Source organism: Phalaenopsis equestris, unplaced genomic scaffold, assembly GCF_001263595.1.
Source record: "Phalaenopsis equestris unplaced genomic scaffold, ASM126359v1 Scaffold000002, whole genome shotgun sequence".
Taxonomy (NCBI): Eukaryota; Viridiplantae; Streptophyta; class Magnoliopsida; order Asparagales; family Orchidaceae; genus Phalaenopsis; species Phalaenopsis equestris.
This window is the reverse complement of record NW_018164444.1, coordinates 66314609-66329859: the sequence shown is the minus strand read 5'-3', so window position 1 is coordinate 66329859 and position 15251 is coordinate 66314609. Positions and strand designations below refer to the sequence as shown.

The following is a 15251-nucleotide window of genomic DNA, read 5'->3' as shown; positions in this document are numbered from 1 at the left end:
CTGGCGAGGAGTCCAAGCCATCTGACTTGTCTTCTCCGCCGTCATCGACCCTCTAACTTGGCCATCGTTGAAATCCTACTTGAACAATTCTAATTGTCATTTTTTCAATTGCTATTCATATTTGGAAGAATGAGTCCCCAAATTTATAAGAAATTACAACAATGACAAATTCAATATGACTTTATTAAGAATCAATGAATTTGAATTTTATACCACTTAACATAGTAGTTAATGAGTCCTAGCCATGCTTTAATCGAAAAAGATAGGAGCCATGAAAGCAGACAGTAGGAACTTATATTTGTATCCATCAAAACCCTTTGCATGGGATCATAACAAATCCTAACCATGACAAGGGAGGCAAAACAAGGAACAAACATAAAAAAATCAAAGAATAGAAGTGGAAAATATTTTTAAGAATTTTGAAAAGCTGGATAAGAGACACTTTATTTCTTAAAATTTATTATTACAACGACGCTGACCCTGAATCAACACAGGGGATGAAGTAACCAACATAAAGGTCTGAAGCTGTCTATGTCAAGACATGCCTCAACCTAACCATCATCCTTAACAATAATTCACCCCAACCTAAACTGATCTGACCTATGAGACTCAACTTGGGCTTGAAGAGTTTGAAATTGTTCATGCGAATTTGCAAGTTTCTACTTAAGCAAATATGTTATCTACTTCGTCACCATGATCTTCTCTTCCAATTGCGTCACAAGCTTCAACAATCCTTGAGCCTCTGAGCCTTGCTTGAGATCAATTTCACACGCAGATGAACTCTCAATATCACCCAATTCGTGGGCCAACTCCTTGCAATCCACCCAAATCACTCAAGTCTAATCTTCTTGCACCTCCAAGGGGAGCAAGGGGTTTTCAAGACAGTCGAACACGCCACCCTCAGCGGGTTGACCGCCTTTCTCCGTCACTTGCCTTTCAATCCCTGTTGACGCTACATGAGTCTCACCTAAACTCAGCTAAATCTCGTCATCCGCCACACCCGAGACACTTAGATCAAAAACATAAAAAAAGTAATTGGTTTAAAAAAAAAAAAAACCTTATACACTCATGTTCTTTAGCAATTCATATATCGTCGACTCTTGCATATGAAGTCACAAAAATGAGAGAATACTAACGGTTGTTGAGGGGCAATTTGGTGTTCTACAAAGCATGAGGTTGTGATAATAAGCCGAATCGTTAGGCCTTGGGCCACATCGATTGGTCACATACCAACAGTAACTTGTTGGGTGCTTGAGGTGATTGGTTGTGCTCTAGCAACGATTGTTTGGACAATCTCTTGGACCGTCCCAAAAGAACCTACCTGACACAATGGCGAGACCCTCCTCTTCACTACAACTTTCTTCCTGCGCTCTCATTCTCGGTTTGTTTTATCCTTCTCCTCATCAAACAACCCACCGAGCAAAACCTTGTTCAGAACGGTGGTTTGAGATCCAAATAATTTATCCATCACAAGCTTTCGAGTAGTGCAACCAAAAGAGAATGGAAAAATAACTCATGCCACAAAAGTAACTATTGCAAGAAACAAGAAACAAGTAAATTTGAAAAGACACCCCATCCTATTTATAAGCAATCACTGGCACGGAAGTGAAGGGGAATCAATCATTGGTCAGTTAATTAAAACTAACCATCTATTATACTTCACATATTGTACTTTAATTCTCTTGTTTTTTGATGTTAAACATTGAATGTATATATATATATATATATATTAGAGGATTGTGCACTAAATCAAACGGCCTCAAAGTGGACACGTGCCAACATATCATTCCCGTTCAGGTGAGACAAAATTGTCTGAAACAAAAAGGGCTGAGTGGCGAGAATTAGATGAAAATGAATAAATATAATAGTGGAGGAGCCCAACACGAAAGAGAGGTTTGTTTTATAAAATATATACATGCTACGTTTTATCTTTTAGGCGTGGTTCACGATTAAATGCGAGTTTAATAGATTCAATCAAATAACCCACATCCATTGATCGGTTCGGGATAGTATCAAATCACCTTGAGCCCATTCGTCGGATCCGTTATAAATCTTCCTCCCGCACTCTCGTGGCTGCGTGGCTATTGAATCAGTCCGCCACTGATCATCTCCTCTCTGTCTCTCCGTATCTTCGTATCTCTCTCCCACCAGTTCTTCTCCCATAAAGGGGACCATCTCGCTTCCTCTCTTCGAGCAATCTCATTTGGTACAGATTGGGAATCAGCCCTAAAGATGGAAATCCATATGGCTATTAAGAGTTGTAGTGATCAAAGGCTTCAGACCAAGTACCAGAACGCGACCTACGTGATTCGGAGGGCTTTTGCTCTTTACGAGTAAGCTGATGTTGCTTCGTTTCTCTCTCTCTCACTCCATTCCTCACTGTTGATGGCTTTCGTCTTTGATCGTACGTAGAGGCAGATGAGTTTTTTTGGATGTAGGTGTTACGCGTTCCTGAACTGATGGGCTGAGAAATTATGATGTTTTGTGCTTGTGAGTTCAATATTTTGGATTAGCTTCAGAAAACCTTTTGCCGTACGATTGATTATTTATGTGATCGTTTTCTTTGGTTTAAAGTGGTCGCTTCTTGGAGGAATGAATTTTATGCTTGCTCTCTTGTTAGCTTTAACCATCTACCATGAGATTTTTTTTTTTTAATTAAAACATTATTTTCGTTTGAAATCTTATCCCATTGCCAAATGGGAACTCTTCGTCTTTCTGTGGTTCATGCTGGGCGACCAAATCTTCAGAATACATTGGCGACCATTCAGGAATATGTAGCTTCTTTGCAAGGAACCATTCTTCGGAATACATTTTGTTTAATGTTTAATTCTCCTTATTGACGACTATTTAGGAATATGTTCCTTTTATTTGTTGTTGATAACATCAAGCAATTTCTATCAACTTACCTTTGCCATGCTTTGCTTCTTTTGAATTTTGTTATCTTCAGTGGAATGTTAAAGGGACTGCATTGGTTAAAGATAGCTGGGTGATTAAGGGGTGGAGGGAGGAGAGGTAAAAATAATATGTTTTCATTTTAGAAAATATTATTGTTCAATTGATCTGGATTGTATTTGCTTTGCAATTTAGTTTACAACATATACATATACTATTAATATAAACCAAAATATTGAATAGGTTAATTTTCTAATGGGTTGGTGTGTGATGTTTTGCAAGAGCTGTTTAGACTATTTCTTTGGGCAGGGGGGAAGAAATAATAGAACTAGTTCAAGCAAAGTATCAACTGTGTAGGATTTTGTTATTTATAGGGATAAATTTTGAGTCATATAATGAGATTATGGAAGAGATTAATGGAAAGTGAACTATAAAATTATAAAAAAAAATATTTGGTTTTATGACTGGATGATTTAATATGTTTGTGATTTTTTTGCTAAGGCTATTAATGGAAGTTATAAAGAGCAAAAATATGGATCATTAGTTGTCATCTAGTTTTTTTTTTAACTAATAAGAATATGGACAAGTACTGGAAGGGTTGATTTGTTATGTCAGAAGTATGTTGAAGTTGTTTAGATTTGTATGACAGGGTATTGATTTTAATTAGAAGTAGTTTTGGAGTGGTAATTGTGTTTCTGATCATAACATAACTACATTAAGAATTAACATTAGGTTTGTTTCTTTGTGCTTTTGAAGATGGTCACTGAATATTCAAAATGATGTATTTTATTATATGCTTGTCATGGGCTAAATAGATCTAATCAATGAAACCCCTACAAAAATCAATGAGCAGTTATAACGATGAAGATATTGCTTATAAGATAAGTGGTTTAAGACTAATAGAATGAACGTTCAATATATGATGTGCAATTTAGTGATGCAATATTAAAAATTATCATGTAGCATTTTTAAATGATAAAATGACGCAATGTTTGATAGATTTAAGTATTTTCTGTTTATGTGGAGTAATGATGATATAATTAAGGATACGACTTTTGGATTTAGGACTGAATAGTGAAATTATTGAACTGCTTTTGTATTACTATGAGATAAGATGAGATTTAATGACAAATATTGTAAAATTGAATTTGTCCGCCTATGTTATATGAATTGTTTTTTAATAAAGAAGTCATTGACAACTAAATTCAGCTTGATATAAATGAAAATATAAGATGCATGTGCGCAAAAATTGAAAAAAATAGATTTAAAAGTTCTTATATAGAGGTTGGTGAGAGTTGGTTTTTTTGAAGTCTTGACAGTGGTGTGGTTGTAATTGAGCCGAGCCGATGGATGGACTTGCTTGATAATATTATAAATTATTCTTATTTGGCTTAAGCTAAGCTTTCACATATATGTTTGTAATTATTTAACTTTTAGAGAAACTACCAACATAAATAGTATAAATTATTCTTGTTTGGCTTAAGCTAAGCTTTCACATACATGTTTGTAATTATTTAACTTTTAGAGAGATTACTTACATAGCATTCAATTCTCATATATTTACATATCTAATATCACAAAATTTATTTCATAAATGGCACTTTACTGTCATGATCACATTAAAACTTACGCATGAAAGTTTTTAAAAAACTTAGTTTTAGTGGTGTTATTGAGGTGATGATAATGATTTCAATGTTATATGAGTAAAATCTGCAGTTTAGGTATCAGATATGCAAGTATCTATGAATTTTGCGTAGGTATGTAAGCCCCCCATTAGTTTTTCTATATACAAACTTGGTTTATTTTTGGTTTTCTTAAATTAATTGTTTGAATATTTAAACAAGCTAATAAGTAAACTAAACGTTCAAATAGTATTTGACTTCCCATTTTAATATGTCATTTTATGATTCTATATTAAATTTCTAATTATCTAACTCCAATTAAAAAACATAATAAACAAGTAATGATTTACTTTTCTTGCAATCTTCCAACATAAATAAGTACTGACAAATTTGTTTTTTTGAAATAGACAAATACGAAGTGATTGCATTAAATTTATTGTCTCAACTATCCAACAAAAGTTTATTCTCACACACACATAGATATATATATATATATATATATATATAAGATGATGAGAATCTTTTAAGTTTATTATAAAAAGAAGAAAATTAATTAATGTTTTATATTAGAAATAAAAAAAAAAAACATTTCTAGATATTTGATTGTAATTTTTAATTGAGACTTTGTTAGTTATACCTAATTTAAGGGCAATAAAATCAATATACTTTAAGAGCTCTCTTGCTCTGCGTCGCACTTCTTTCATGAACTTTCTCTTTTTAAATTACTTGTTTTGTTGATCCTTCCTCAAGTGAGATGCTTGTGTTTTTTTTTTTTTAGTTTTCTGTGTCATTGAGGTCTTATGCGTTTTGGGATTTTAGGTAATGATGGAAGGTGAGAATGCGAGGGTTACAAAATAGTTAAGAAGTGGGATTGCTATGAATTATGAAAAATTTATAATTATAATTATAATTATAATTAATTATTTTACTTTCATAAACTTTGATAATTTTTTGAATTATTAATAATAGTATATGGCATCTAGTTTTGCTGATAAAAATATTAAATTTATTAGTAATGTTCTCAACAAATTTGTACATTGACACTCAATATTCTAAAAAAAATGTTAACATAAATAAATAAAACATAGAAAGATATATATTTGAATTAATTAATATAAATATCATATTTATATTAATAAGATATGATAAATAAACATATTTTAATAAAATAAATATAAGATTGGTTGGGCTTCCTAAAAATATTATTTATATTCAATTATAGTTGGTCTGCGAGCTTAATATTAAAATTTTATGATGATATGCTATATTAATTATTAACAAATAGAGTGCTTAGTAATTCACATTTTTATTCATGAATTTTATATTATTTAGCTTGAGCATAATAACTAGAACTCATTGTATATACATTATATAAAAAATTTAAAAATAAGATAATAAATAATAAATAATAAAAATAATTTATTATATTTAATATACTGATTATATTTTATCTAATAAAATTGTTATAAATTTTCTTACTAGCTTACGCCTAATAGTGAATCTTTTTATTTTCAAGTCTAATTTAATTATATATTTATTTTGTCAAATACTCATCTTCCTTAGGTGTGACCATGTGAGTCGCAATCTTGGAGTGATCTTGGGTTGGAGCTATGCTAGCTTGTGGCCCAGCCTAAGCTTGACTTGTTAACTATTTTAGTAGTTGAGCTTAATGAGCCACAAGCTCAGCTTGAGCTCAAATTACAGCTCATATATTAAATGGACAAGTTTTTGATGAAGCTCGACTTGTCGACATGCAAGTTGTCTAAATCTTGGTTTAAGTTTAAACCTAAATCCCATTTCTCGTTTTAAATAAATGCTTAGGCTGAGCCGTTTCAAGTGTCATGCAGAACTAAACTTGTTTTCTTTTTTAAAGAATGTCGCGTCTTTCTCTTTTCTTCAAATTATGCTGGTCTTTTTTTATCCTCATCTAACTAGCTCTAGTGACAGAAGTGTGACTTTGGGTGATCAAATTATTAAAAGGTGTGAACAATTTAGTAGAACTAAAACTGAATACTTGGAATGTAATTTTAGTAGTAGTAGCTCTAGTGACAGAAGTGTGACTTTGGGTGATCAAATTATTAAAAGGCGTGAACGATTTAGATACCTTGGGCCCGTTGCTCAAAACGATGGTGATATAGATGGGTATGTTAATAGTAGAATTCAAGTTGTGTGCTTTGCTTCTGGCCTTTTGTGTGATAAAAAAGTACCACTTAAGCTGAAAGGAAAATTTTATAAGACGGTGGTGGGACCTGCAATGCTCTATGGCGCTGAATGTTGGCCTTTAAAAGAGAAGCATAATAATAAGTTAAGTGTTGCCGAGATGAGAATAATTAGGTGGATGAGTGGCTTTACACTTAGAGACAAAATGCGAAATGAATATATCCGTGATAGGGTTGGTGTAGCTTATGTGACAGACAAAATTAGAGAAAGTCGTCTTAGATGGTTTGGTCGCATTAAACGTCGACCATTTGATGATCCGATTAGGAGAGTAGATGTTTTAGATTCGACTTGTGTTAAGAAAGGCAGAGGTAGACCTAGGAAGACTTGGGCTTATTGTATAAAAAATGATCTTAATTTACTAGAACTAAATGAAAATATGACACTAAATAGGACGCAATGGAGAAAAAAAATTCATGTAGTCGGCCCCACGTAGTGGGATTAAGGCTTTGTTGTTGTTGTGTAGCTAGCTTTAGTTGCGACTTTTACTTTTCTTAAAACGATGATGGCCTCGATAGTTCTTCTCCAACAATCTCTTATCACGACTTTTTTTTTTCGTTGGTTGCTAATCTTATCAATTCTTCTCTAGCAAGCTCTCATCGTGACTTCGTCTTTCTTTAGCTTTTGACATTAATTCTTGTTCTTATCCAACAATTTTGAGCTCAATCTCGAGCTTAAGAATATATGGATGAGCATGGCTTTAGCTCAATATATGATTTTTACTAGAACTCAAGCTTGAGTTTGAGCCAATTTTTTGACTGCTAGTTTGAGCTTTGAGTTAGGGTGCATTTGGGGTGGCTGTTACTTTTTCAAGAAGTAGCTTCTCAGTGTCAAAGTTTTGAGAAAAATAGGCTGAATTCTGAATAAACTTGATGCCTTTTCCCTTTGCTTTCATTTCATTAAATAATAATCTTACAATCCATTTTAGGTACAAAATATTCTGTATATAATCTATTTTATTCTGTATAATCTATTTTAGGTAACTTAATAATACATATTTCTAATCTAAATATTCAGTTAAAAGGGAAATAAATCACAATAAAGATATTAAAAATAATTTAAATAAGAAAGCTCCTAATTATAAAAAAATCCAAATTTAGCTGTCTGATTTCCATTCTTCCTGATTGACACCCCCCCTCAAATTGATGCTGACTGATCAAGAAGCATCAATTTGCCAACAAGAAATTGATAACATTATTAGGACAAAAAAATCTTCAAGCAGTGAGTGCCGAAGTCGAGAATGTCGAAGCCTTAGAAACAACTCCTGAACCATAACATGATTTGAGCGAAGAAAAACAAGAAATCATTTATCATTGTCGTCCAAAAATTCGAATCGTAGCCACAGGAAGGATCTGCTTCCAGTTACACGATTCAAATGCTGCCGATCTTAGCCCACAAATAAGATCCAATTACACGATCCAGATGCTATCGATCATAGCCTACAAGTAGGATTCGTGTTCTGATCCAAATGCAACTGATCATAGCCCATAAATAGGATCCGGTTACACGACTCAGATGCTATCGATCATAGCCTACAAGTAGGATTCGCGTCCTGATCCAAATGCTACCGATCATAGCCCACAAATAGGATCTAGTTACACCATCCAGATTTTATCGATCATAGCCTACAAGTAGGATCCGTGTCCTGATTAAAATACTATCGATCGTAGCCCACAAATAGGATTCAGTTATATGATTCAGATGCCATCGATCATAGCCTATAAGTAGGATCCGCTTCTTGATCCAAATGCTACTGATCATAACCCACAAGTAGGATCCGCGTCCTGTTATATGATCCAAATGCTATGGATTCTTCCTGCGACGACGAGGACAATTTGTTCCCTGATCTTCACGCCAAAAGTGCTAAAGCCGAGATGTCGAAACCATGGGTCTATGAAGGAGTGTCGAAGCCTTCAATCCTTGGGTGCAAAGAAGAAGCCAAAGTCGAAGCGGACGAAGTTGAAGCGGAAGAAGCAGTCGAAGATGTCGCAGAAGCAGCAATGGCTAGTGAAGGAGATCCAAAGCAGACGAAGCGAACAAGATCGCAAATTGCGGATGAGACTTGAATCACATACAAGATAACAAATGGACAGAATCGTAGATCGCAGCTGGAATCAAACGTGGGAGACGAAACCATATGCGAGAGATAGAAGAAGGCGAATCGAAGGCGGACGAAGTTGGCGCAGCGGACAAAAATCCTTAGATGGGCGAATCAAGGCAAAGAAATAGTTCCTCCCTTCCCGCAAGAAGGCCGACAGGAAGGGAGCCTCGACGGTCCTCCGACAACTATCAGTGGTTAGTACAAAAATTTGGCTTTGATATCATGTCAAAGTTTTAAGAAAAATAGGTTGAATTCTGAACAGGCTCAATGTCTTTTCCCTTTGCTTTCGTTTCATTAAATAATAATCTTACAATCTATTTTGTGTACAAAATATTCTGTATAATGTGTTTTAGGTAATTTAATAATACACATCATTCCCTATTTATAAAAGAAGCTAGATTTATTTTAGGTAACAAAAATAAGAAAGGAGAATAAAATATAATCAAAATTTCAGATTTTAGGAAATGATAGGAAAGTGCTAGGAAGAAAAATAAGAAAGGAAGGAAATGAAGAAAAAAAAGAAAGGAGGGAAAAAAATCAGAGGAGGGAAGGGGGAGGAGGGGCGAGGAAGGAGGGAGCGGGGGGTCCCTTGAGGACCAGCTGATCCTCTTCATAGCCCCGCGTCAACTAGACTTTCACTACACCATGGCTACTTTTTGATATCTTTTTCTTTAGCAAATTTTCTCAGTTTACCAAATTCATAGATTAATGATTATATTGTTAGCTGGTTTTTTATCCTAGAGACGTAGAACTCTAAGCTTGTCTTTGTAAGGCAACCTTGTCTTCTCTTTGGAAGATAAAAGGCAGTGCCATTGCCTCGTCTTCCATAGTAAGGTGGGGCTCAATTTTCTAAAATTTTATTTCCACTATCAAATTTGAATTTAATATTTCGTAGCTAGTTAAAAATGAACGAGATGCTCCCAAAATATGTTGGCGAATTTCTTTTCATGGAAAAGAGTGAATTCAGTGTGAATCCATATTAATTGTTGTTTTTAGCGGACAAAGAATTTAGGCATTTATTTGACAAATGGAAAGTTGTAATTTTTTAATATCTTTACTCACACATGGAACTAAAAGGACACATTTTCATGATGGGTAAGGATTCCATTCACGTGAAATTTCACAATTGGTAGTTAAGAGAACTGCAAGAACTGCAGATAAGTTTCGTTGACTCACTACAGATATTTATATCTATTTAAATTGTGGAAATGAACTACTAAGTACTCCCAATAAATCGTGTCACACTTTACTGTATTGTGTATGCTTACAAAATTCACTCAACCATCAATGTGGCCATGCAATTTTAAACTGTTTCCTGCACTCATAACACTGGGGCGATAATCCTTAATTTTGGGTAAACTGGGGTACTTTTTGTCCACCTTTACTGGTACAGCTACCAATGACTTCAAAAGCTATAATTGCAAAATGACTTGGAAAACTATTTTTGATCTTTTAAATAAGAATGAAGACCTTTTCCGCACATTATTTCAGTAAGATTATTTTTGAAAGCTAAAGATATAAATTCCTTAAAATTTTCTCATAGTATGCTACCATCAATTACCTACTTTGAAACTCCTCAAATGGAGAGTATTTAAGAATCACTTTACTGTTATCTTTGTCAATCTACTTTTTTAATCGGTTGGTTAGTTGCTAATTTAAAGTTGGATAAGATTATCTTTATAGAGTTGATTTAACAAGTTTGCTTTTGACCATTGACAAATATCTCTGTGCAGGTTTCAACAGGTTGCATTCAGTTTTAATGGCGGGAAAGACTCAACTGTAATTGCCTCCTGTTATTGTGTCATATTTCTGATATACTGTATACGATATAACTTTATGGACTGAATTACTGATCATGGAATGGGATCTGCAGGTTTTACTGCATTTACTACGTGCTGGATATTTTTTGTATCAGGAAGAAATGAGTAGTTTCAATGGAAAAATGGATTCTGTGCTAAAGTGTCCAATAAGAACTATATACTTCGAGACTACTTCTGCTTTCCCTGAAATTAATTCATTCACTTATGAGACGGCCGCTCTGTAGGAATTGTCTTTCCCATTTTATTTACTATGTTTTAAGTCAAGTTAATGTTTTGAATTCACTTTGAGTGATTCAGTTCACAAAATTGCTTTCTCTGTTTGTTTATTTTTCTTCATTTTATTTACCTATATTTGATGTTTCACCCATTTTTGACAGATATGATTTACAATTGGAGATTATTCGCCTTGATTTTAAGTCTGGACTAGAGGCTTTACTTAAGGAAAAACCTACAAAAGCTATATTCCTGGGTACCCGAATTGGTGATCCAAATGCTGTATGTCATTCTTTTTTAACCGTAGTGCCTGCAACAGGATGTTAATCCTTAGAACGAAATATAATTTTTTGGGGCATTTACATACATATCACCCAATTTCCATGTATTTACATATATAACACCTAAACTTTACTTTTTGCATTTATACTACCAAAATCTTTCAAAGCACATAAAAAACACCACTAATTTGACTTTTAAAAAGTGAGTTGCATCTTTGCATGGATAGGTAAGGTGGCATATGTAAAAATTGAAGTTTAGGTGTTGTAACTACCCAGGAACTGAGTGGTATGTAGGTAAATCTTCCTAATTTTTTTAAGGTTTATTCATATGCGTGGATTGTAGTTTATGCAACTTGCTGCACATGCAGATCGGCCAAGAGCAGTTTTCTCCAAGCTCAACTGGATGGCCTCCTTTTATGAGGGTGAATCCTATCCTTGATTGGTCATACAGGTATTTTATTGGTTATTATTTGTCTTTTTGTTTGATTTAGTTTTATTTCTGTATTTTTCTATTGAAGCACATGATGTACATTCTCTCTCTTTCCCCCTTCTCTGCAGAGATGTTTGGGCTTTCATCCTGGCCTGCAAGGTTCCATATTGCAGTCTATATGATGAAGGGTAAAATGTTTTATTGTATGCTCCCATGTTCTAGCTTCATTTTTTATTCCTGCACTTATTTTCTATGATGATTCAATGCAAGCAAGGAATTAAAAGAAATGATAATTACATACATAGCATTTGAAACATTGTTATTTACAAAACTAGCCTTGGGTGATTTTTGGAACCACCCAACCGATGCATTTGTGCATGGTAAAATCCAACCATTGAGAACATGATAAAAATGAAAACTTTGGGTTAGATTTTATCGTGAATTTTACTATTTGAGTGAGAATTTCGAAAATTCATGAAAGTAGGGTGCTAGTTTTGTAAAATTATTAACCTGTAGAATTTATGGAAACAACAAAAATTTTATCCCATTAAGTCATTAAAAGGAATAAGTGTATGTGCCGTGTAAATTTACAAAATAACAAAAACAGCTTATACATAGATAACGTCACTTATGCAATAGAAATCAAGTAATTAAGGTGAATAATTTCACAATTTATAAATTTTTTATTTGCATTATTTATGAAATAAATAATAGTTTATGATGTTTTTCTGTATTCATTATTTAAAAACGAGGAAAATAAAACTAATCACTTTTCAATTGGCTCCATATTGTAGCTTTAATAGTCATTTGTTTACTACATAGTTTATTTTTAAAATATAAATTATTTCATTATTTTTATCATAAATGATTTCAAATTTAAATATGATAAATCACTTGCAATCATTCAATATAATAACTTTGCTATATTATAAAACGTATTTACTATAGTTATTATGTTTATAAGTTATCACTTGTTATGTTGGTATTCAGTAAAAGTATATTTAGTAATCATGTAATATATTTGATAAATATATGTTCTAGAATGTATCTATCTAAATATTATTTTTTCAATAAATAAAAGGTATTTATCATATTATTAATTTTACATTGAAAGTGTTTGCCTCTCTTCTCACTCTTTGTTTAACTAGATATATGATAATAAATTTGTTAGTTATAAATTTATAAAAAAAATATGGTATATTAGAATTTTAAGCAAACTCTCTTCTATTTTTCACCACAATCAGGTAATGAGTTAGCACATTGTTTCTTTGCAATGTCCTAGCAATAGCGAATTTTAAATTTATATTCATTTCTTGTTCTGAGATCCCAAGTCTTCTCGTTGGAGTTTGGGACCAATGATGACAGTTTTTAATGAAAATCTTAAAATTTTTGTCTGATTAGTATCTTTTTTAATTGTTTTTTTAAGAGATTTTGTTCCTATTTGCGGATCTAGTTTGCTTAGATTCCTTCCCGTAGGGATGAAAATATTATCCTAAGGCTTCTTTTTATATCTGTGTTGCAAAGTAAACTTGGACTACCTATGCTTACATTGATTGTGACAAAATGAGTGTTCTGTTTTGTTTAGATCATTGCGTTAATCCTCTTAGTATATTATTGCTGTTATGCGGCAACCATTTTTATTTTTCTGGTACAAATGATGATGGAGATGATAGTTGAAAATAAAACCAGAAATTGAAGAGAAAATTTTATTTCTTCTTAATGATTCAATTCAAGGTGCATTTACATATAGGAGTCTCTCCTTCTTAGATAAGGAAACTAACTAAATAAATTCAAAGAAATTCCTATTACATTCTAAGACTAATTAAACAAGATAAAAAATAAGGAAGGAGAATAATATCTGTAGAAAAAGAAAGACAATAAATATTGTAATTTGAATTTTTGAATTTTGAGTTTGATCCTTTAACACTCCCCCTCAAGTTGGCATGAAGATATCTTTCAGAGCCAGCTTGCATACTAAACCGTCAAACTGTTTTTTGTGAATAACCTTTGTTAGAATATCCGCTGCTTGGTCGTTGGAAGGAACATACACCATGCAGATATCTCCTCTGTCAATTTTTTCTTTGATGAAGTGTTTGTCTATCTCTACGTGCTTTGTTCTATCATGAAGGACAGAATTGTGGGCGATGGCGATGACATACTTATTATCACAGTACACCTTTATTGGTGGTGGACTATGAATTTTTAACTCTGTGAGAAGTCTTTTAATCCATAGAACTTCACATATCCCATGAGTCACAGATCTGAATTCAGCTTCAGCGCTGCTTCTTGCCACGACACTTTGCTTCTTGCTCCTCCAGGTTACTAAGTTCCCTCCTAAAAACGTGCAGTACCCTGAGGTTGATCTTCTATCTGTAACACTTCCAGCCCAATCTGCATCTGTAAATGCTTCTACCTGTAAGTGCTCTTTTTTCTTGAACAATAGTCCTCTTCCGGGTGTTCCTTTCAGATACCTAAGGATCCGATAGACAACCTCCAAGTGATGAGTATTTGGGGAATGTATAAACTGACTTACCATGCTAACAACAAATGTTATATCAGGACAAGTGTGTGACAAGTAAATTAGTCTTCCCACCAGTCCCTGATATTGTTTTTTATTGACACCATCTACTTTATTTGTCACTTGTAACTTTTATTTGATTCAATCAGAGTTTCAGCTATTTTGCACCCAAGCATTCCGGTTTCACTGAGTAAGTCGAGTACATACTTTCGCTGATTAATAAAGATCCCCTCCTTAGATCTGACAAACTCAATACCAAGAAAGTATTTTACATCTTCCAGATTTTTAATCTTGAATTCTGTGGTCAATCTTTCTTTTAATTTCTCAATTTCTCTAGCATCATCTCCTGTAAGGATAATATCATCTACATAGACAATGAGTATAGCGAGTTTACCAGTTTCTGAATGTTTGTAGAACATAGTATGATCAGCTTGATTTTGAGTGTATCCATATGTTGTAATCACCTTTCCAAACCTCTCAAACCAGGCGCGAGGAGATTGTTTGAGCCCATACAAGGATTTCTTTAATCTGCACACTTTGTCTTCTCCAAACTTCTTCTCAAATCCTGGTGGAAGATTCATGAATACCTTTTCCTCTAATTCACCGTTTACAAAAACATTTTTGACGTCGAGCTGATACAGGGGCCAATTACGGTTTGCTGCTATGGACAGTAAAATCCGAATAGAATTGATCTTGGCTACCGGAGCGAATGTCTCATGATAGTATGTCTAATGATGGTCAATTCCATGAGTTGGAGTGAATCCTTTCGCTACTAATCTTGCTTTATATCTTTCGATACTCCAATCAGCTTTGACTTTAGTAGTAAAGACCCATTTACAATTGATTACCCAACAGTAGACTTGTTTCTTGGCAGAGTGACAATTTCCCAGGTCTCATTTTTCAAAAGAGCATCAATCTCTTCCTTTACTGCTATTCTCCAATTTGGATTACTAAGAGCTTCCTGTATTGTTCTAGGTTCAGACAAATTTGAAATTTTTGACAAAAAAGTTTGATGTTTGTGTGAGATTTTTTTGTAGGATAGGTATTTCGAAATGGGATATTTGGTAGTACAAGAACATGTTCCTTTTCTAAAGGCTATAGTAAGATCCAAGTTCATAATCTCTGAATCTTGAGCTTCTGTTGGTGAAAAAATAAGA

At 33.4% G+C, this 15251-nt stretch overlaps 1 protein-coding gene across 2 annotated transcripts in view; it reads left to right on the top strand.

The window, feature by feature from the left end:
• The first annotated feature begins 1928 nt into the window (after positions 1 to 1928).
• LOC110024388 (FAD synthase) overlaps positions 1929 to 15251 on the top strand; it is a 53227-nt gene continuing 39904 nt past the window's right edge. The window contains exons 1-6 of one of the 2 annotated variants that reach the window (XM_020724324.1): positions 1929 to 2333; positions 10566 to 10611; positions 10706 to 10872; positions 11030 to 11147; positions 11515 to 11597; positions 11705 to 11764. In XM_020724324.1, coding sequence (XP_020579983.1) covers positions 2233 to 2333; positions 10566 to 10611; positions 10706 to 10872; positions 11030 to 11147; positions 11515 to 11597; positions 11705 to 11764 — 575 coding nt within the window. In that variant the 5' untranslated portion in view covers positions 1929 to 2232. Of the gene's footprint in view, positions 2334 to 2412; positions 2491 to 10565; positions 10612 to 10705; positions 10873 to 11029; positions 11148 to 11514; positions 11598 to 11704; positions 11765 to 15251 lie in introns of those variants that run through there. The other variant, XM_020724333.1, reaches the window with a different exon arrangement.